This window comes from Hypanus sabinus, chromosome 1, assembly GCF_030144855.1.
Source record: "Hypanus sabinus isolate sHypSab1 chromosome 1, sHypSab1.hap1, whole genome shotgun sequence".
NCBI classification, from domain to species: domain Eukaryota; kingdom Metazoa; phylum Chordata; class Chondrichthyes; order Myliobatiformes; family Dasyatidae; genus Hypanus; species Hypanus sabinus.
In genome coordinates this window covers 29,922,089-29,944,412 of record NC_082706.1, presented here as the reverse complement: position 1 = coordinate 29,944,412, position 22,324 = coordinate 29,922,089, and the positions used below count along the sequence as shown (strand labels likewise).

The 22,324-nt window shown below is 41.6% G+C and overlaps 1 protein-coding gene across 1 annotated transcript in view; it reads right to left on the bottom strand.

Moving 5' to 3' along the window:
* LOC132397405 (deleted in malignant brain tumors 1 protein-like) overlaps nt 1-17,234 on the bottom strand; it is a 71,247-nt gene extending 54,013 nt beyond the window's left edge. Inside the window, exons 1-2 of the mRNA XM_059976177.1 lie at nt 16,948-17,234; nt 13,150-13,349 (exon numbers count right to left, since the gene is read on the bottom strand). Coding sequence (XP_059832160.1) covers nt 13,150-13,349; nt 16,948-17,234 — 487 coding nt within the window. The remainder of the gene's footprint in view (nt 1-13,149; nt 13,350-16,947) is intronic.
* Nucleotides 17,235-22,324: the final 5,090 nt, after the last annotated feature.

Here is a 22,324-nt window from a genome sequence, read left to right as displayed (position 1 = left end):
TTAAGCTTACTAATACAAGACAAACGAACACAATTAATGAAACTACAAAGCAAGTTCCAAATATCAGCGCCACATTTCCATCACATCATCAATTGGAAACAAGTATGCATGCTTCCTGATTGTATCAAGCCACTATGCTCTAAATACAGAGGGACATTATCCATTGATTTTGACATGTAACTCTAAAGAGAAAGATAAGTTACACCTTTTAGTTATTTCAAAATTGAGTTAACAAAATGTTAAAAACAAGAGAGGCAAGTTGTTTTCCATTCGACTCAACTTTCAGTAATAATGCTATCAAGTTATCCGAATTTAAACATTAATGCTAAAAACATGTCAATACGTTGTTGGATACTATCAGTATTTAAACAAACTCACAATTCATGCTCTGCAACACCATCAGAGCAAAGAAAAAACGCCGTATTCTCTCGGCAGTGATTGAGAGCGATCGTTCTAGCATTTTACACGATTTGGCACGGCAGACAAAGAAGAGCATCTCCAAAATATTCTGATGCCTCAATTCTTCTGAAAGCAAATATTTTGACAACTTTTTTTTTAGAGTATGAAGTTTCTCTTTCATCGTCCAATAGATTTTCACTGAATTGACGCGTGAATAGCAATTTGCTGCAACGCACCTATAAGAGATAACTTATCCATTAATGGACTTCATGGGACCATCGTCTTTCATTGGCCTTCTCTTGAGAAATCAATCAGCTATGCGAATCTGCAATGGCGATGAGTCACCGACCCGATAATTGCAACTTATAATATATTAAGTCATATCATCTGACCGTGCTGGGAGAGATTATTCAGATCATTACGGAGACAGATTCTGATCTGCAATTTTTTATTTATAAAACCACACTTTTCAATTTCCTCGTTTCCACCATCATGCATTTGGTCACTTGCTGGTTTGCTAAGGATTCCTGTCCTGTCTCCCAATAAATAACCCCAATAATACATTTTTACCTCCATCCCAATCCGTACATACTTCATGTTGTCGCACCGAATGTTTTAATTTATTTCCGTCCCAAAATTATGAGCATAAAAAAGAATGGATATTAAATCTTCGTATGTTTCTCAGCACCTGTTCTATTTTTTTCTTTGGCCTTAAGATGCATGTTAGTTCAATTATTCTGGTCTCCCAGCATCACTCGTCTTCTTTTTCCGGATTAGTTCCTTCGCAAATGGTTTTATTTCAATTATATTCCCTGCCGTTCACTCTGGAACTCACCATAGTTAAACCCTTTCATGCACCACAGTTCATTGATTTGGCCCTTGTTTCGATTTTAATTTGAGATCTGGCAACCAAATGTATAAAACAAAAGAAAAAAAATCCCAACAATTTCTGCAGTTGCAGTAAGAGAAATCCACACAAGTGGAGGCAAAGACAATACAATAGAATTTAGCAAGCTGACGGAGAGAGAAAATACATCAGATGTGAGGACACCGAACTGCTTAGATATTTGGTCATTAGCAAGAAATAACTGCTTGTAGCGATAAAAATGGAAGGCCTGCTGTATTACTGCAGTCATATTCATCTTAACTAAATTGCGGTGGATGTACGGTTAGGAGGTTAACTGCAATATTTGAACAGACAAGACTTCAGAAAAGAAGATGAGGAAAGTCAAAGTAACTGCAATTTAAATTTTATTTTAACACGTACAAAAGCTGGATGAACTCAGCAGGTCGGGCATTATCCGTTGAAATAAGCAGTCAGCGATTCGGGCCGAGACCCTTCGTTTTATTTTGTCGTTCTTCTTAATTTTCCGACAGTTTCATTGAGCGATGGACTATCAGGACAGTCAATGGAGCACTCTTCTCCTCCTCATAGATGGGGAAATGAAGGAGCAGTCAAGGAGATGTAAAAGATATGTCAGCAGTAGAAACCGGACCACCTGTGCGGAACGGAAGAGGTAGAGAGGAATGTAATGAGATAATAAGCTATATAGATAAGTAAATAATTAGGGAGGCTTGTATGCATGCAGTATTCTCCTGATTCACACAGTTCTGTAAGAAATACCCATTAACGTGCTATTAAATTGCCCTGTTCCCTCGCGAAGTTAACAGTAGCAATCAGAAAGAGGATCTACAAAGTTCATTGCAGAATCCTGGGATGCAAAGGCGAAAAAAAATTCAAAATATAGCGGAATGCGATGTTATTTTTTTTCTTTTTTTTTTGTGATAAGAAAACAGAACCCAGAGTGACACTTTGCCTCATTTAACGAAGGCTCAATGACGCAGGAAACTGGCATGCTGATGGGGATGTTTTGCCTCAATAAGCTGTGGATTATTTTGGCAACAAATGCATAGCCAGTAGTACAACTTCCAACATAATTTAGGGAGTTCACCAGGACTGAAAAAATGAAAAGTGAAGGAATTCCAGATTAGTAAATGGAGACTTACAGACTATGTCACGAACTGGTGAGGTAAATAATTGGGAAAGAAGACAGGTCAATGCATGGATCAGGAGATAGCATTGAACGGAGGCTTGAGTAATGTGGGATTTTGGGCGTTTTGCTGTAGTAGCAGGAACCCTGTATTTATTTGATGTGCAGCTAATCTTCAGAAATAGAAGGAATTTACTTGCAGGGTGGTGTGAACAAGTTGCAATCTGAGAGGATAATCCACAATGCCAGACCTTGGGAAGCATAGCTGCAGAGAATGTTGGAGAGATTTGTGGAGGTTAAGAAGAGCTAAGAAGTATAAATACAACTAAGACAGCCAGGAACAATTTAAGGAATATGGTAGGAATAATATTGTGTTGATCTGATTTCAAGGCGCATTAGATATAAGGTAGGTAAACCTAGAGCCTTAATTTTTGCATGAAGCAATAATGTTGTTTCAATGAGAGACCAGCGACACTGATTACGACAGGGTTGACTGCTCAACTTTACAGGAATTCAAAATACTTGAAATGATAGAAACTGATGTACAGATTTAAGGGGCATACTGTGACTAATCAAGTGCAGACTAATCACCAGTGATGGAATAGCGATATTCTGGCTCAACTTTTGTGTCCATTAATATTTTGCCAGGATATCAGTTGATTTCGATATAGCAGATGCATTGTTTTCTATTAAGCAGATGACACAAAATCGTGAAGTTCTGAACAGAGAAGAAAATCATCAACGGATGCAATATGATATAGAGCATTTACACCTAGCTGGCTGGAAAATTGCAAATCGAGGGCAACCTGCGCAAGTGTCAGGTATTGCAGGCACGCAGGTAAGCAGTACGTGTAAATTTCCTCGTTGATAACAGGTGTATTATTTTGGGAGTGGTCTAAGGTCCATCCTTTCGTTAAACTGGTAATGTTATTTCAGTGAGTGAAGGGATCGCAAATGGCATCCATATCAGTATCGTGGTGGCCAACTTGTACAAAAGTCAGCATTTCATGGATTTCATAGATGTAGCTGTAGAAAAAGATTGACTAGTAGTAGCGGGAGGAGAACTTTCCATTAAAGTCAACCATTTTAGAAACGTAAACATTTCATCTTATATAGTGTAGAAGAGGTTTTTTTTTTCAGGGAATTGTCAGAGTTATAGCGACTTCCCTATCAGGGCTTGATAGTTAAAGTTCTCATATTCCGAGCAGAGGCCAGATAAAATGTATAAGCCTGGGGGAAATAGGTCGATCGAATAGCCAGTCTCATAGAAATGTTAGAGGAATGAAAAAAGAAGCTACATAGCTTTAAAATTAGTGTAGGGATTGTTTAAAAACGACTTTGCTGGGTAAGTTTTTTACACAACGAGGATCACCACCTTCAGCACTTTGCCATGGTTAGCAGTGGAAGTACATATGCTAGGTGTCCATGGGTGTCTTTCAGATGGACATATGAGCATGACGAGTTTGGCGTGAATAACAATGGAAGGCAGAAGGAATTACCATAATTTGCTGTTGTGCTCGGTGCACGGTATGATCGTAAGGATCGGTTCCAGTTCGGTACCTTTAATGTTGCATTTTCCGATGACTATATATCTGCTATTCTCTTCAAATTTCAAAGATCGAAGAAAATAATTTTCAAGGTGCGTACATTTCACCAGATAGAACTGTAATCAAAGAAAAAAAAAACAAACAATAGACTCAGTGAAAGTCTCCGGAACAGGGCTGTGAAGCTACTGATGTGCAAAAGACAGCAAATTGTGAGGATGCAAAAATACTTAATAATATAAATAAGTAAACAATATATATCAATACCATAAGATGATGAAATGAATTCATAGGTCGTGGTAATAGTTTAGGCATAGGGCAAGTGGAGTTGACAGAGGTTATTCCCCCTGATTAAAAAAAAAAAGAACGAGAGACTGAGGGGGAGCAACTTCCTGCTGAATTAGTGGTACGTCTTCAGCTGCCAGCATTTTATTTCCTAATGGCAACATCGTGAAGAGAATACGGCCGGGATGGTGGAGGTCCTTGATAATGGCTTCTTTTGGCTCTGAAGATCGTGGGGAACTTTACGAGTGAAGAACTGGGCAGTATCCACTCCATTTTGAAGGAGTTTCCGTTGCAGCCCATTGGTGACTCCATGCCAGGTCAAAATGCAAACAGTCAATTTGTCTTTCACCAAATATCTCTAGAAGATTGTTAATGTGTTAGATATGTCGAATCTCAAAAAACATCTCAGAAGGCAGGGAATCTTTTGAACTTTCATCGTACTTACATGATGGACAATGGAATAAAAATATAGCACAGAGGAAGTTAAAGTCGATATATCTAACCGACTCTGATCGCCCGAAGGGGTCTAGATCGGTTTCTCATTCTGAAATCTATAACCACATTGCTGATACTGCTGACATTGAGTAATAGGTTGTTTTATGTCACCTGTGAGCCAGGTTGGGGAATTATATTGGAATTATGGGAAATATATAAATGCATCCTCTCAGGAGCCATGATGTGGGGTTGTGATTGTAAAAGGAGCTGTAGTAGACATGTAATAACTTTGATGTCACAGTTGTTATAGGGAAATTAAATATACCAGGGCTTGCAATAATCAGGTTGTCGTCAAATCACAAGAAATGGAATTTGATGAATATCTAAGAGATGGATGCTTATAGCAGATTGTGATTGAGACTAATAAGGAAAAGCTATCTTAGATTGGGTGCTGTCCAAAAGTACAAAATTGAGTGTTATGAATGTTGAACAGACCTGATGGTAATGGGGTGCAGCGTTAACAATTCCCTCCCCCCTTGAGAACTATGAACCATTACTATTGCTATGCCGCTAATGAGAGAGAGAGAGAGAGATGAAGCACAGATGTAGGAACATCTGCTACAGATAAGAGAGAGAGAGAGAGAGAGACTGTTATTTTTTTTTTGTATTTTGTCTCTTCACTGACTGTTTACATTTCGCTACAAGGACGGTACTTTTGCTTGTTAACATTTCTAAGGTGACAGCAGTAGAGGCCTAATTTGATGGACATGGTCATTTTGAGTTGATGGATCGTTGATACACCGTGAGTGGGGATAAAAGACAGGTCTGGGGAGGCACCCCTTTGACACACCAGTGGACATTGATCGAGTGTTGTGCACCCACAGGAAGGTGTAGGCTTCGAGGACCGAATCAGGAGATCGGTCAATAAAGCTCACAGTTTGACGTCAGGGCCGGTGACTTGTGTGTGTGTCCACTCATGCCAGAGTGACGAGTCCACCATAGAAGAACGGTCTAGCTGAAGAACAGAGGGGTCATAACTGAATAACCACATCGGTATCACCGAATCAGAAGGCAACAGAAGATTTTCTGGCTGCCGCTGCTCAATCTCTTGCAATCTCTTGCTCTCTCTCTCTCTCTCTCTCTCTCTCTCTCTCTCTCTCTCTCTCTCTCTCTCTCCCTCTCTTTCTCTCTCTATCTCTCTCCAACGATTGCAATACAACCACAACTACCTCAGCACGCGTGAACTGAACTGAACTTTAGACTCTTCTATGACAATTCATTTACCCCTAGACCTTGATAGAGCTTGTTTATTATTGCTTTTTATTATTCCTACACTTTTAGATATATAATTGCTATATAATTTTATATGCGTATTTGCATTTTTGATATGTTTTGCTTATTTTACTAATAAACACCTTATAGTACCGCCAGACTCCAACTGATTCTTCTATTTCTGCTGGTCCGATACCCAGTTACTTAGTACGTAACATGTGCAAGAGCTAATGATTTAAGGACCTTACTGTTAACAATCCTGTGAGTCTGTAAACATAGCATAAATGAATTCACACTAAAATATGGGATGGAGAAGAATAAGTCACATGTATCAGTATCAGAATGGATTAAAGGAGATTAACGAAACAGGAAGGAGGAGCGTCTACTGATTGCTTTGAAGAGGATACTGGTGGGGATGACGACAGAGCAGAGATGTCTGAAATTTCTGAGAACAAATCATAAGGCAGGGGCCAGGTAAGTCCCCCGAAGAAGAGGTTCTCAAATGGCAGGGGAAGTCAACTTCCCGATAAGGAATGTTTACTATTTGATACAAAAACAGAAGTAGGAAGAACATTTAAGGGAGCAAAGTTCAGTGGGAAGTTTGATGGTTTGGTAGCATTTAAAATCCAACAAAAACAACTAAAACAGTAAAAGAAGGGAAAATATGAAATCTCATGGCAATCTAGCGAATACAATCATTTAGAATACGATAAGTTTTTTTTTCAATTATATACATAGTAAGAACAAGTGAGTGCTATTTTTCGATCGCATGAAAGTTATGCTGGTGAGGTAGTTATGCGGGGCAAATAAATGACAGATGAGCTTAATAGGCTTTTCATCATATTCACTGTGGAAAACGCCAAAAGTGAGAGAGGACCATGAGTTTCTGGGAGAATCATATTGTTTGTGAATGATCTAGATAGTGGAATTGATGATTTTTGAAAAAGTAACCTACGGAAATTACGAAGACAAGGTGCAGAAGTGGGAAATGTAATGAACCAGTGCGTTTGCTGCGGCACTTCGACAGTTTGGAAGAATGGACAACAGAAGTATACAATTTTGGAAATATGTGATAATGTATTTTAACCAAAGGCGTAATGGAGCAGACTATTATCAGAGATGCAAAGCGACTAGGGAATCCTCCATCAAGGTTCTGAAAGGAATAAGTTACAGGTTGTGTTAAAGAAGATAAATGGGATGTTGGAATTTATTTCACGGGGAACAGGATATAAAATCAAAGAATTTATGCTGAAGGTTTAGGAGACACCGCTCAGGCCGCACTTGGAGCACTGTCAAGAGTTTGGTTAAAATAAGACAGAAAAGGACGTGTTGTCACTTCAGAGAGTCCACAGGAGGTTGATTCTGGAAAATAAATGGTTAACATATTCGAATTGTTCAGCAGGTTTGGTCCTGTACTCACTGGAATTCAGAAGAATGCTGGGGTGGGTTTGGGGCAGGTGCTATCTGACTGGAATCTACTTTATGTTTAAAGGACTAGGTTAGTTGGATGTGGCAAAATTGGTTCCTATGTTGGTATAACCAGATCTAGAGGCAACAGCATCAAAACTGAGAGAAGGCCGTTCAGAGCAGTTGGGGAGAATTTACTATTTGTTATTTTTAGCCAAAGAGTAGTGAATCCGTAGGATGCTCTGCCACAAACTACGTTAGAGTTCTAATCCGTGGGTATAATTAAAGGGGATAGTTATTGTTTCCTGTTTGTTCGGGGCATCAAAGGGTATCGGTAGAAAACATGTGCCTGGAGTTGAGTGAGATCCGGTATAAGCCATGATGGAATGGCGGAACTGTCTCGATTGATGTAATGCTCAACTCCGGTTATCTCTTATGGTGTTATAGTCTTATGCAGACATGTCTTCCAATAATGTTTCCTTACTCGTTTAATGTGACTTTACCTCGCTGAACTTGAAAGGACTCTGCAGAAGATACTGGGAGTTCCTTCTCTGGATAGGTATTTATCCTTCATCTTATCTCTGGAAATAAGTAATGGGTAACCTGGTCATCTTGCTACCAGCAATCTCATCACAATGAGTGCAAGATAATAGTAGAGCCATTTCAATGTGAAATGTTGTAATCAGTGAACATATCATGAAAAGATTCAGGCAACGGACGGCGTCCAAAATATGTCATGAACATGGAAGTCTCCCATGGATAATTTGAAATGGAAATGGAAATTCAAAAGTTCTGAGGCTTTTGGAAATATGGAAAAGAAATCTGAAAGTACAGTAAAATGACATCACCTTTCATCAGAAAAACTGAGCTGCCTTTACAGTCTAAACTTTCCTATCTCATGTGGAGTGAAGGAAAAAAAAAAAGCAATATATATATATATATATATATGTATCAAATGAAACATGGAAAAGCACAGATTAACACTGGAAGTCAGAGTAGAATGCAGATACATGAAGTTGAGAAATAAAATATTTCTTACATCCAAAAAATGCCATTCGAATATAAAATTAGGTAAATATAGGAGCCAAGACCTATTGTGTTCAGAGTGGATGATTTATTTTTACACTTAGCTGGGCACTGCCCCACCCTGTGTCTCGTCTTTATGCGATTGAACCCGTGATACTGCATCTGTCAAAACTAAAGTATTTCTCTACTTAATTCAATATGACAGCATTAATACAAAAATCCTCATCAGTTCCCTTGAATGGTCAGAATAATAAAAAAAATAAGAACCATTTCCACGCAATATTTGAGAATGTTCTAAAATACTTGCACCATCTTACAAACCTCAACCTTCCCTTTTCATGTGCCACATTTCACCAACCTCATTAAGCTCACAGTGATGATTTCTCGCTGTTTTATTGTATTAATCTTCACAGCACAAACGTTATTCGGATTTTTGTTTCTGGTCATTTAGCATCTGGAGAGTTTGCAGAATGGACCCATTAGGTAAAAACTGTTATTTTGCCAGAAGTTATACTTGAGTATACCCTGTTCTGCCCAATAGCAGAGATTGTTGTTAAACTATAATTCTCTTTCTAATTGCATTGTCCAGTAGGCTGAGATGTACAGCTGCTTCGGAACAAAGAAAAATATAATCAGTTTGAGCTTCCATGGCAATTTTCCACGGATTTCAAAAATGTACTCAACCATATTCCCGTTTTGTGGTAATTAAACATTTTAACCTGCTGGGCTGCTTCTTCTTTTCTTTGCAAACTATTTTCAAGGAACCATTGAGTAGAAGTAATTGAAAAATGCGTCTAATTATTCATATATTTACTTTGATGTCTATAGAAAGTGTTTACAACATTCTGCAGCAACACATCAAAGTCACAACATTTTTTTAAACTGAGCTGGCAGGAAACACCTGCTATATTGGAATTTTCTTTACGCATCTTTTATCTTCCCCTCTGAAATATTTAAAAGCCTAATCTATGCTTGCCACCATGCTCTGTTCTGAATCGAAATTTTCATGGTTGCAGATCTGATCCAGGTGCTCAACCAAAGTAGACAATATCAAAATGCAATTTTAAGTGTAAACAGTATTATAAATAATGTAATAATTATCAGTGAGGCACAAAGAAAATCTGTATTTACGGACAAGCAAAATTTATTGTCACAAGTAAAATCAGCTCTGTTCACAAAATAATAGAAGTGTTTAAGATGATGAGATGCATTGATCGAGTGGATATTCAGAAGTTTTTTCTCAAGGCTGAAATGGTTGCCACAAGAGGACACAAGTTTAACGTGCTTTGGACTACGTACAGAGGAGATGACATGAGCAGGTTTTTATTCGGAGAGTGGTGAATGCGTAGAATGGGATGCCAACAATTGTGGTGGAGGGTGTCTTTTAAGAGACATTTGGATAGGTACAAAGAGCTTAGAAAAATAGAGAGCTATGGGTAGGCCTAGTAATTTCTAAGGTAGGGACATGTTCGGCACAAGGTTGTGGGTTGAATGGCCTGTATTGTTCCGTAAGTTTTCTATGTTTCTATGAAAATATAGACTCAGTAATCAAATTTATTCAGCTATAGTATTGTTACAGAAATCCATATGATTCAGTTTTGTCCAAAATCCATCATTTACTTTTCCATTTTCATGTCTGCAATTGACCAAGAATTCTTTCTTCAATTTCAGCTTTAGTTCTCAATGCAACATCCAAAAATTGTTGAGCAAATACATTGATAATCGGGATGTTCATCTTCTTTCAATTCAAAATCAAACACCTATACAGATGGTATTTTTTTCGAAACTGTCATAAACATATCGAGCCTACATATTAATAGGTGAAAGGTGCAACATGAAGTTATTCTTCTCTCTCTGTCTAAGCTGGTTAAATCTAAGGCATGGACATAACCAAGCACTCTCATTTGTCAATTGCTCCGATCTTTCAGACTATTCTAGTGGAGTTTAATGTTGCGCTATTCTAAGGATCCAGATGGATATCACTGTGTAGCCCTAACTCTTTAATTCAATTGTGTTGTGCCTTTAGAATGATACAATTTGTTTGTATTACTATTGGCAAAATTTAAACCCTATTCCTGTTCCAAAGTCTTTCAAATTCTTCATTTAATTTATAATATTACTGCTTGTTTCACGAGTGGATTTCTCTAAGTTCTATGTCTCTGAAATATATATCACATAAGCTGTTATTGGTTGTTTATACAATATTATTACATCCAGATGGTTATTATGGATTTAGTTTTCTGTAATAGTTGGTTCGCTATAATATATTTTGTGTTATTCAGAATCTAATCCTGGATCAGGCCTGTACTTATTGTAAGCTATGTTTATTTAATGAGTTTGTATATTTAAGCAATTTTTTAACCGATGATCTTATCCACCTGATTGACCGGGCAAAATACTGCTAGAGGATCCTGAATTGTGTTGGATTGTAGTGTGTTGTTTGTCTTTGTTTGGCAGCAGATGTATCATTTTGAATTTGGCGGTCTTTTATTATGTATTTTTGATTATTGTTTTCCATAAACATCCTCATCCTCATTTGTCATAAGGAACCATTCCGTTTCTGTGAGGAGGTCTTCATATCTGAACCAATCTTTCGACGACGTATCCACCTCTACATCCAGTCTGATGAGAACACAGGAATATCTTACATGGTGTGAGTGTGGTGTGATGCTTTTATATTGGTTAAAGTATTCCACCGTAGGAATAATAACTTCATTTGATCTGGGTTGTGCTCTTACTTGAGTTTAGTGGAATGCAGTTCAAATAAGAATGCCTTTTGGCCACGTGAGGTGCTGAATATTGTTTTCGGTAATGGAATATTATCGGCAGACGTTTTATCTGACCGCCGAGTCATCTCTATTGTTCTGCTTCCCCTTCTGTCGAAGCCAGAGTTACTCTAAGTGTTTTCCATTGTACTTAAGATTTTCTCAAATTACGTTTCCATTTTATATAATGTATTCTCTGCTATATTTTCGTTTAAATCAAGTAGTGTATACTCCATATTACATTGCATAAGCTTGCGTTGAGCGTATGCATTCTCCACGAAATTTTATCTATCACAGACACATAGAAAACTTACAGCATAATGCAGGCCCATCAGCCTACAATTCTGCGCTGAATATGTACTTACTTTAGAAATTACCTATAGTTACCCACAGCCCACTATTTTTTCACATCTTCATGTACCTATTCATGAGTCTTTTAAAATATCCCTTTGTGTCTCCCTGCACCACCATTGCCGGAAGCCTATAACACGCACTCACTTGCTCTGCGTAAAAAATACTTACCCCTGACATCTCATCTGTACCTACTTCCTAGCACCTTAAAACTATTCCCTATCGTATTCGCTATTTTAGGTTTGGGAAAGGTCCTCTGACTATCCAAAGGATCATTGTCTCTCATCACATTATACATTATCAGGTCACGTCTCATCCTCTGTCGTTCCAAGGAGGAATGACCAAGTTCACTCAAACTATTCTCATGACGGATGCTCGCCAATGCATGCAACATCCTTTTAATTTTCCTCTGCATTCTTTCTATACTTTCCACATATTTCCTGTAGTGAGGTGACCAGAACTGAGCACAGAACTCTAAGTCTGTTCTGACCAGGGTCCTATATAGCTGAAACATTACCTCTCGGTTCATTAATTCAATCGCACAGTTGATAAAGGCCAATACACCGCTTGCCTTAACCACAGAGTCAACCTGCGCAACAGCTTTGAGTGTCCTAGGGTCTCGGACACCAATATACCTCTGATCTTCACACTGCTAAGAGTCTTAACATTAATACTATATTCTACCATCATATTTGATCTATCAACATGAACCACCCCACATTTGTCAAGGTACAACTCGATTTGCCACTTTTCAGCACAATTTTACATTCCTTCAATGTCCCGATATAAGCTCTGACAGCGCTGCATACCATCCACAACACCCATAACATTTGTGTCTTCAGCAAATTTACTAACCCATCCCTCCACTTCCCCATCCAGGTCATTGAAAAAAATTACTAAGAGAAAGGGTCCCAGAACAGATCCCTGAGACACAGCACTGCAGTGCCCATTGTAGAAGTCTGTTTCATCTTTCACCCGTCTTTGTTCTTTAATATAAGTGTACTGAATTGCATATAACATTTTCTGAAATTTGTTATTTCTGTTTCTAATATTTTCCTTGTAAGTTCAGTTATTTGGATTCTTACAACGATATTATGACCAAAGAATACTTAGTTATTGGTCTGAGAACGGGCTTATTGCCTCTGTGATATTTCTTACCGTTGAGCCCTATTGGGCAAATTTTTTGAACCGTTGAAGAATGTATTTATTTTTACTTGAATGGCAGTATCATCATTTTTCTTTGTTGATATCCCAGATATCTGTATCTCTTATATCCATCTATGATTTGTACAGTATCTGTTGCACTGTAATACCCTATTAACTTTTTTGAACACCTCTTTTGGTTGAATGCTTTACACTTATCCAGTCCAAAGTTCAGGTTATTACCTTCCGAAAATTGTTATACTATTAGGATCAATCGGTTTAACTTAACTGATGAAAGAGCACATAATTCGAAATTATCCATGTAAACCACACATTGGCATAGCCAATCATGCTCATTTGACAATTTCTTGTCAAATAGTACTTTTGGAGTATTCGATTGATGTTTACTAATGTCATAGATATTACTTTTAACTCTATTTTAATGTAATTTTGTAGTTACTTTGGGATGATGGCGTTCTCGACACTGGGGCAAAATATACCCTGTTAATATTCTATGGTCTTTCAACTTACTCTTTAAATCCACTATATATATGATTTTCTTTTTCATTTGCTGCTTCCGACGGTTGTCGTAGCAAGGCTGGTAGTGCGGAAAAGCTCCCACCACGTATAATGTGCTCCAAATGGCGTGCTGCCCGAAACACCCTTTGACAAACACGTCCAATTTTTCGCCTTTACGTGTGGCTTGGTTACTAGGCGTAGCGCATCTCTTTCTACTGAGAAAAAAAGGAGTAAATACGGACCACCGATACCTCAAAACCAGTTCCTTCGGGCAGATGCGGCTCGAGAGCTTCGGAAGGCAGCCGGCCTAGTAGAAGGAAAACAGAGTTTAAGCTCCACTGCCTACGGCTATACACACCCACAAGGAAGGCTTCCGAACGAAACCCCAGGAAGAAATCCGGAGCCGGGGTCCCTAAGGTGATTTGTTGATTACAAATTCACTCAGGAAACCTTTACGACGACACTGATGTGAAGCTATATCGGTTATTCTTCTTCCTTTGGATTACATCAGTGGCCGGGTGGTGGGGAGTGGGGAAAGTGTTGCTAACCGCTGTATGGGCAACAGCAGTTTGTTCAAATCTTCCGGCACAATCTTGCGCACAGGAGTGGACAGCGTCCACCAGAGGCTCAAAACCATGATCCTCTCGGTTGGACAGTTGCCTACAGCTAAGCTTTCCCTTACTGAGAGTTGAATGTTGTGCGTGAATTTAATGGATACATCTATAAGTTACTTACTGTTTCTTGTTTATCTTGTATAGTGGGGCAGACTTATGGAATGCTGCATCTTTAATAAATGATTGATGGTAATATAATTTGTGGAATTTTGACTATAAAGTCGTTTCGGCCGTGCATTTATAATAAGGTAAGATTCCGTTTCAGAGTTTTATTTACAAGAATTATTATTATTGTTGTAGATAGTAATAGTAGTAGTAGTAATATTACTGTCTCAGCTCAGTCTGGTAGAAACTGAAGGCGGAACATAGCCAAGCACGCTCATTTGTCAATTGTCAGAAACTTCCGGACTATTCCAGTAGTGTTTAGTATTGTGGCTTGCTGAATATCTATGTAGCTGTTACTGTACAGGCCTAATTGTTTAATACTATTCAGTGCCTTTCCGATCATGCCAGGTAGAGATATTAGAACCGCCGCAATGCATACTTTGTACATTTTCCAAAGTATTTCATTGTCCTCTTACGATTCAGCATCTATCAGTTGTTTTACATTTATTGAGTTATGTGTGTTTGGAATATCAAGATCTATTAAATAAATTGTTCTCGTTTGCTTATGGTGTAGTATTATATCAAAACGAATATATGGATTGCCCGATCTGTATCATGCGATTGGTCATAATATAAGTAGTAGTATTTGCTTCTAAAACTGGATTAGGCTGGTATTTATAGTCTGGTGCGATTCAATTCCTGATCTTCCATCGTAAAGCAAAATTTTGATGAATAATTATTTCCACTTGATTGTGACTTTGTAAATAATCAGATTGTGTTAAACTGCTGCAGGGTCCAGTAATATGTTGGATTGTTACCTATTTCTTTTGACATCTTCTGCGTTTATCAACCTATGACAAGTATTTCAGAGGAGTGTAATTTGTCCAAACACCTCCAGCTCTTTCATTCGTGAGGTTGTCTGGATCTCAGTGTCAATCATTTTACTTCTACTCCTTTGTTCATAATAATCTTGGTGTACATATTCTACCCCTAACACACACTGGAGGAACAGACCACACATAGCCTATCGTTGTCTACAAGCCGACGGAGACTATAATTCGTAACATAATATCATATTATTCTATACTATCATAATTTATTCTAATATTGTTGTAGCAGAGTTTTAGCACTTTACCTAAAATAAAAGACAGAGACTCTCTGGGCTCAGTTCGCAGCGATAACCTTTATTGTCGCGATGATCACGGAGAACCAACCCTCACGGTGGAGAGATTGACTCTGACCAGACACGTATGCGAGTTGACCTTTATACAGATAGATGAAACGGTTTAACGTAAAGAAAGTAAGCACATCGTATGTCACGTCTTAGCCTGCGGTTAATAACTAAGCTGTTGTAGTTCTCTGCAGAACGATGCTCTGCGGAAGTAAGGCGTTAATCACCTTTGACACACATACTAAACCGAATGTTCCAAACAGGGGCTCCTAGCAGCAAGCAAGGAACATTCTGCAACTGCTGTTTTCACCACCACAGTTCCCCCTTTTTAATCTATTATGATCAACACCCCTCGCTTCTGTATTACTGAAAGCGGTAGGTTTCTTCTTCATGGGGAGTGGGTGCTCTGACTAACTGCACCACATCGTCTCTGGATTTCGAGGTAAACAAGGAACTCCATGCCCTGATACAAACTGCTCGAAAACACCCACATACACAGACAAACACAATATCACCCTCTCCGGTCCACATAAATTGAGGTGGGTATCCCACCACAAATTCCCCATTTTGCCTCCCCCCCACCCGATGGCCACTAGATGTACGAAGCAGGCATGGCCCATCACATCTGGCATCAGCGGGCTTCGGGGCTGCATTGCTTGTCTGGTGCACAGGGTTCAGATGTAGGTTTCCTGTGTGCTGTCAATTGGGCGCGGGGGGTCGGGAGATGAGTAATTCTTGCAGTGGGTGGCGTGAACCCAGTCCTATTTTCCCTTGTAGCTCAACCGCGGTGCGGTTAACAAACAACATTTGGTAGGGTCCTTTCCACCTGGGGAAAAGAGAGTCCCTTTTCAATGCTGTTAACAACACTAAGTCTACTATCTGAAAGGGGAGCATAGGCTCATCTGTGAGAGGGCACTGTCCCTCCCTTACTTTGTCATACAACTTCCCAGCGGCTTTTCAGAGTTCCTGGGCATACCCGAGGCTTCGCTCTTCCACCCTCCATTAAGGTTACCCCGGACAGTGTCTTAGAAGGCTCCATTCCCGATGGCATGGCTCGCCCAATTAGAGCATCGTAAGGAGTGAGGCCGTTTTTGCGATTTTTTAAATTTCTCATTTTGCGAAGGGCCAGGGGGTGGTCTTCTGGCCATCTCAGTCCCGTATGCTGGCACAGTCTCCCCAGGTATTCCTTATTTCTCCATTTACTCTCTCTACAATGCCAGAGGATTGGGGGTGATAAGAGGTGTGATGTTTCCATTTAACCCCTAGTTCTTGTGTCAGTGACTGTACCATCTTATTGGTAAAGTAAGTTCCCCTGTCACTGTATAATTCCCTGGAGATCCCATACCGGAGTATGAGCTCCTTAGTCAATGCCTTAATTACTGTGCGGGCATCAATTTTTCGTGTGGGGTAGGCTTCAACCCATCGAGTGAACATGTGTATTATCACTAAAATGTATTGGCATCCTAATGCCGGGGCATATGAACAAAATCGAGCTGTAGCTTTTCAAACGGCATGGGGCTGTGGTCATGACCGGCCGGGGATTAGCCCCCCCCCCCCCACCCTTGTCGCTGACAAACATCACACCGTCGGATTAACCTCTCGATACTGCTTTTTATGCCCGGGGCGAGCCAGTTTTGCGCGATATCGTGCTACATCCCCCCTTTGCCCATTTGACTCCTGCCATGAGCGAGGCGAACCAGGGGCAAAAAGAGGGCGCGGGGGAGACATCCAAGTACATATAGATGTAATTTCTAATCGTGCAGCCGGCTCTATCCCATGAGCGGCGTTCAGGGACAGTGACACGTCGTTGGGCCGGCGCAATATCGGGAAAAGGAGGGGGAGCAACTAGGGACGCCGCCTGTACACTACAGTCACCTTCCATGGACACCCGCCTGGCCGTCGCATAAGCCAGTGCATTACCGAGGATTACGGCGTCGGTGCCCCCCGAATGGGCCGCACATTTGACCACCGCAAAACGGCGGGGAAGGAGGATCGCTGACAACAGGTCGCGTACCAGTCGGTAGTGCTTGATGTGTTTCCTCCACCCCGCATGTTATAAACCCGCGGTTCTTCCGTCGTTGACCGAAATCATGCACCACTCCAAAAGTGTACCTGGAATCGGTATATATAGTAGCAGAATTTTTCCGTGACCTGCACGCATGTACGGAGGAGGACAACGAGCTCGGCCCCCTGCGCTGTCGTACCATGCGGAAGGGTTACCTCCAGCACATTCTGGTAGGAGGTGACAGCTTATCCGGCCAGCAATACTCCGTCCGTCGGGCGGCTGGTATTAAGGAGTAGGAGTACGGCACGGTGTATAATGAGAGTGCATGGATAATCCGTAATGATCGTAGAAGCCTTCTCTACCAGTTCAGCGGTGGCTGCCACAACCCGTAAACAAAAGGGCATCCCTTGGACCAGAGGTGGCAGTAGGATAGAGTAATAAGCTACTGGGTGCTGATCGGAGCCGTGCTCCTGAGTCAGTACGGCTGTCTCAAAAATGTACTTTTCATTAACATAAAGGCGGAACGGTCTGTCGTAACGTGTTCCCAGCTCGGGTGCAGTGGATGTGGCATATTTCAGATGGTTAACGGCGGCTTGTCGCTCAGGTGTGTCGATGGCTGTTTCGGGGGTGACCTGCTTGGCGGCTTCACGCAGGGTAGCATCATGTAACCTGTACTCCGGCATCCACTGACTGCAGTAGCCGACCATGCATAAGAAGGCGAGGACCTCCCGGCGCGTCTTCGGGAAACACTTGCCAAGAATGGCGAGCCGCTATCCGATGCTTGCTCAGTTGCGACATCCTTCGCTCAGGTCATACGCAAGGTACTGCACTCGAGTCTGGCAGATCTGCAGTTGCTGTCTTGAGACTCGATGGCCGCCATGCGCCAAATGTTTCAGAACTGTGATGGAGTCGAACATTGAAGCCTCAATGTCCGAGGAAGCGGTTAAAAGATCATCGGCGTACTGGAGGAGGACCGATCGGATAAGAGGGCATTCTTCCAGATCACGGTGAACGACGGCGGCATAAACAGCGGTGCTTTCGGTGTACCCCTGAGGAAAGCGGGTCCAGGTATAATGTATAGATTCAAGGAATAGGTCTGCCTGACGCCAAGAAAGTTGAGCCCGTACTCCTGTCAAAAACACATATGAGAGTCCAGAACCAAGGTGTCTGATTCGTTTAATCGCCCGTGCACAGGAGCTGGGTAATCTGCTTTGTACACTAGATCGGAATTCAGGTACCGAGCAGTGCAGTGAATTCGGCCATGTTGTCTGCTAGTCCCTAGAACCCAGCGCAAAGTGCCTAGCGCGGGGGTCTGGTCTGTTCTAAGCGCGTTCCACAGGTGGTGGAGAAAATCGCGGTAGGGATGGAAGTGAAGAGACCAGCAGTGCAGTGTTGGCCCCTTGCTGACCAAGGGGGCTGGAATAAAAATATTTTCGGAGGTCAGAATACGCGACAGCTGATACATCTGTGGGGCAGGAAGGTCGATGAAAACCACTTCCTTTGTGCTGAAAATTATAGCTAGTAGTTTACAAAGCGCTTGTCTGCCTAACAAAGGGACCGGTCCGTTAGTGGAGTTGATGAAACTGTCCACTATTTCCTGGTTCCCTACTTTAATAGGGGTGGGTACAGATAGAGGTCCTCGGAGGGGGATTCCTGCAACTCCGATGGTTGAGCTCCACTGGGCTGTATCCTCAGGGAGGGAGGGATGGAGGACATAGTTGCCCCTGAGTCAATCACGGCCGCCACCTCCACTCCCCCTATTTGGAGTTTGATCATGGGTGGCACATTCCCTTCACAAGAGGCTCTAATTCGAGAAGCCTGCTACTCCTCCCTCCCGGGCCACCCTTAGTCCCGCTGGAGCGTTAGCTGGGATTTCGGGGAACATACAATCACTGGCCCAATGACCCTTCCTGACACATCTTCGGCATACATCATTGGAGCGATCCCGCTGAGTCCTAAAATTGGGGAGTCACTTGGTTTTGTTATCGGAATTACGGTGGGGTCGGTACCGATACATCTGTTTCATTCTGGGAGCAGGGAACATGCCTGCCCTATCTATATTGACCAGGGTCGTTATTACGTCGGTCCACGGATTATTCTGCCAGTCTAGTACTTTTAGTTTATAGGTTTGAACATACCCGGAGTCCAGAAAATTAACCAGCGTTTATACCGCTAACTGGTGGTTAACATTTAGAGGAATCCCTGCCCACTCATTGCAGTTCTCTCTAAATCGGGCGTTGAACTCGGGTACCGTTTCCCCTCTTTTTTACAGACACCTAGTGACCTCGGAGAAGTCCCCGTGTTGCTGAGCACTCTGCATTACCGCTTCTCTCCCTGTCCCTCACAGCCAGGTATCCCGACTCTTCTCCGTCTTGGGTGTCATCGGTTCTCCGTATCCCTCCCTCACCTAGGGGGATGGCAAACAGATCGCTCATATTGGCCCACGATGTTCAGTAGGCAGCTTCTAAAAGGAGACTTACATCAGTGGGCAGATATACCCATAATTAGATTTGGTGAGCAGGCGGTCGATTGTTATATTGGACTTATGGATAACATCGGGGGTCCCAATTTTCGCGCCGTAATGGGCGAGTTATATTTTCCTCCAATTCTCTTGCATACGGGGAAACAGCTCAAGACTTACGGTAAATCCCAATCGGGATTTCCCGCCTTAACATCATTCCAATATGCTTGTATTACATGTGTTTTAAGAGTCCCATTATAAGGTCAATCTCCTTCATCCAAACATTGATCACGGTACCCCCCGTGGAGATTGGGACAAAAAGGAGTCACATAACTGCCTAACTGAGTCTCACGATAAACTATATCCGCTGGTGATCCAGGTCTGGGATAGGACTCATTAGTTTAGCCCCCCGACAGTTTTGGATCACTATCTCCTAGCTTTATCGGGGTCTTTGATCCACATCCCCTCTTGTTCCTTTGCCTGGGAGCGTCTTTCATTGACACTCTACCAGAGATGTTCTTCTGTCCCATGGTAACTGCAAATCAGTCTTATACAAATACTTTACACTTAACACCGACAGACACCGACAGACAATTAGAGCGCTCAACTAAGGTTCCGCCTCGACCAGAGCCCAAGTCAAATTAAATTAGATTAGTTAGAATTGTTTCCTCATGTACGGCCCACGGCCGTACTCACCCGGCTTCCCTTGGGGCTAGAAACAGGGACAGGGGGAATTTTTACCTTCCCTGTTGACCATAATGCTACAGCTATATCTTCTCGTACGACCCCCGGCCGCACTCACCCGGACTCCGGGACTGGGTGATTTTAACTCCCCTGTAGACTAAAGTATGAATGTTGTGTCTTCTTGTACGATCCCCCGCCGTTCTCACCCGGACTCCCCTGGGGCTAGCGCGCGGGAGAGGGGGAAATTTTACCTCACCTGTAGACCCAACTCTGCTTTCTTTGTCCGAACCCCTTTGTTGGGATCCTGCCTGACTACTCCAAAGCTGTTGTAGCAGAGTTTTAACACTTTACTTAAAATAAAAGACAGAGACTCTCTGGGCTCATTTCCCAGCGAGAACCTTTATTGTCCTGATGATCACGGACAGCCAACCCACACGGTGGAGATAATGACTCTGACCAAACGCGTATGCGAGTTGACCTTTATACAGATTGATGAAACGGTTTAACGTAAAGAAAGTAAGCACATCGTATGTCACGTCTCAGCCTGCGGTTAATAACTAAGCTGTTGTACTTCTGCTAAGTACGATGCTCTGCGGAAGTAAGGCGTTAATCACCTTTGACACACATACTGAACCGAATGTTCCAAACAGCGACGCCTAGCAGCAAGCAAGGAGCATTCTGCAAATGCAGAGTTTTCACCACCACAATTTCATCATATATAATATAATATGTTAGAATTCGAATCTGTAATACCATAAGAAAGATTTAGAATATAGGAGCAGAATTAGTCCATTCGTCACATCAGGTAGGCTTCGCCATCCCATTCTGGCTGATTCATTTCTGCTTTCAGCTCAAATCTTGTGCTGCCTCGTAAATTTTTGATGCCCTGATTAATCAAGTACCTAACGGTCTGTTCTAACTATATTCAATTATTTAGCCTCCACCCCCATTTGTGGCAATGACCTCCGCACATTCGCCACGCTCAAACTACAGGAATTTTTTTACCATCCTTGTTCTAAGTGGCTGAAGCTGAGATTATTTTGTCAGACTTTTCAATTATGCAGGATGACCTGTTAACCAAGTGGATGGTTTCGGGGCTTGGATGCTAGAAGCATTCCCTTCCCATTGATGTTCATATTGAAATTTTATATTGCATGAAACTCTTAGTGAATGTTAAACTCACCCTAAACTCAATGGAGGATACCGCAGCAATTTTTGATATATTTATTTATTATCAACGCAGAGGCTGAAGTATGAGTTATTCTGTAATCAGCAGTCAAGTACTACATACCTAACAATCCAAATGTTTCCATTCACAAAAAACACACATAGAAACGTGTGCTATACATTTCTGTGACTACATCGTCACAGTTCAGCCTCCTATGTTCCAAGTATGTTTTCACTGTGAGTGATACAGCACACATGCAGGAATCTTACGATTGCAACAGGAATGAATATGAAACTGAGTCAGGGGTTAAAACAATTCCCGCGATGTATTAAAATCAGCTCAAAACTTAGAAAAGTAAACAAACTACTAACGTAACCGGAAGTTAACAGTTGGGCGGCAATATCTAACAGTCAAACTTAGAAACTGTTCTGAACGAGTTCTCATCCAAGCACAGGGTTAAAGTGACAAATTGAGCTAAATAAGTTCAAGACTGTGGCGATGACAGTGGACTTCAGGAAGAGCCCACCCCCCCAATACTGCCCCACTCACTATACTCGACAATAATGTGTCTGCTGTGGAGACCTTCAGTTTCCCGGGTGTTACAGTCTCCCAGGACATGAAGTGGACACCCAAAGCGGACACTCTTATCAAAAAGGCTCAACAGAGGCTGTATTTCCTACGTCAACTCAAGAAGTACAACCTGCCTCAGGAGCTGCTGATTCAATTCTATTCAGGAATAATCCAGTCTGTTCTCCGTTCGTCCGTTACTGTCTGATTTAGATCAGCTACCAAACTAGACAAGAACAGACTCCAAAGAATCGTCAGGCCTGCGGAAAGGATTATTGGTGTGAAGCTGCCCTCGATCCAGGACTTATATGCATCGAGAATCTGGAAGCGAGCAAGCAGCATTATTTTAGATCCATCACACCCTGGACATCAGCTGTTCCAACTCCGTCCTTCTGGTAGGCGCTTTAGATCA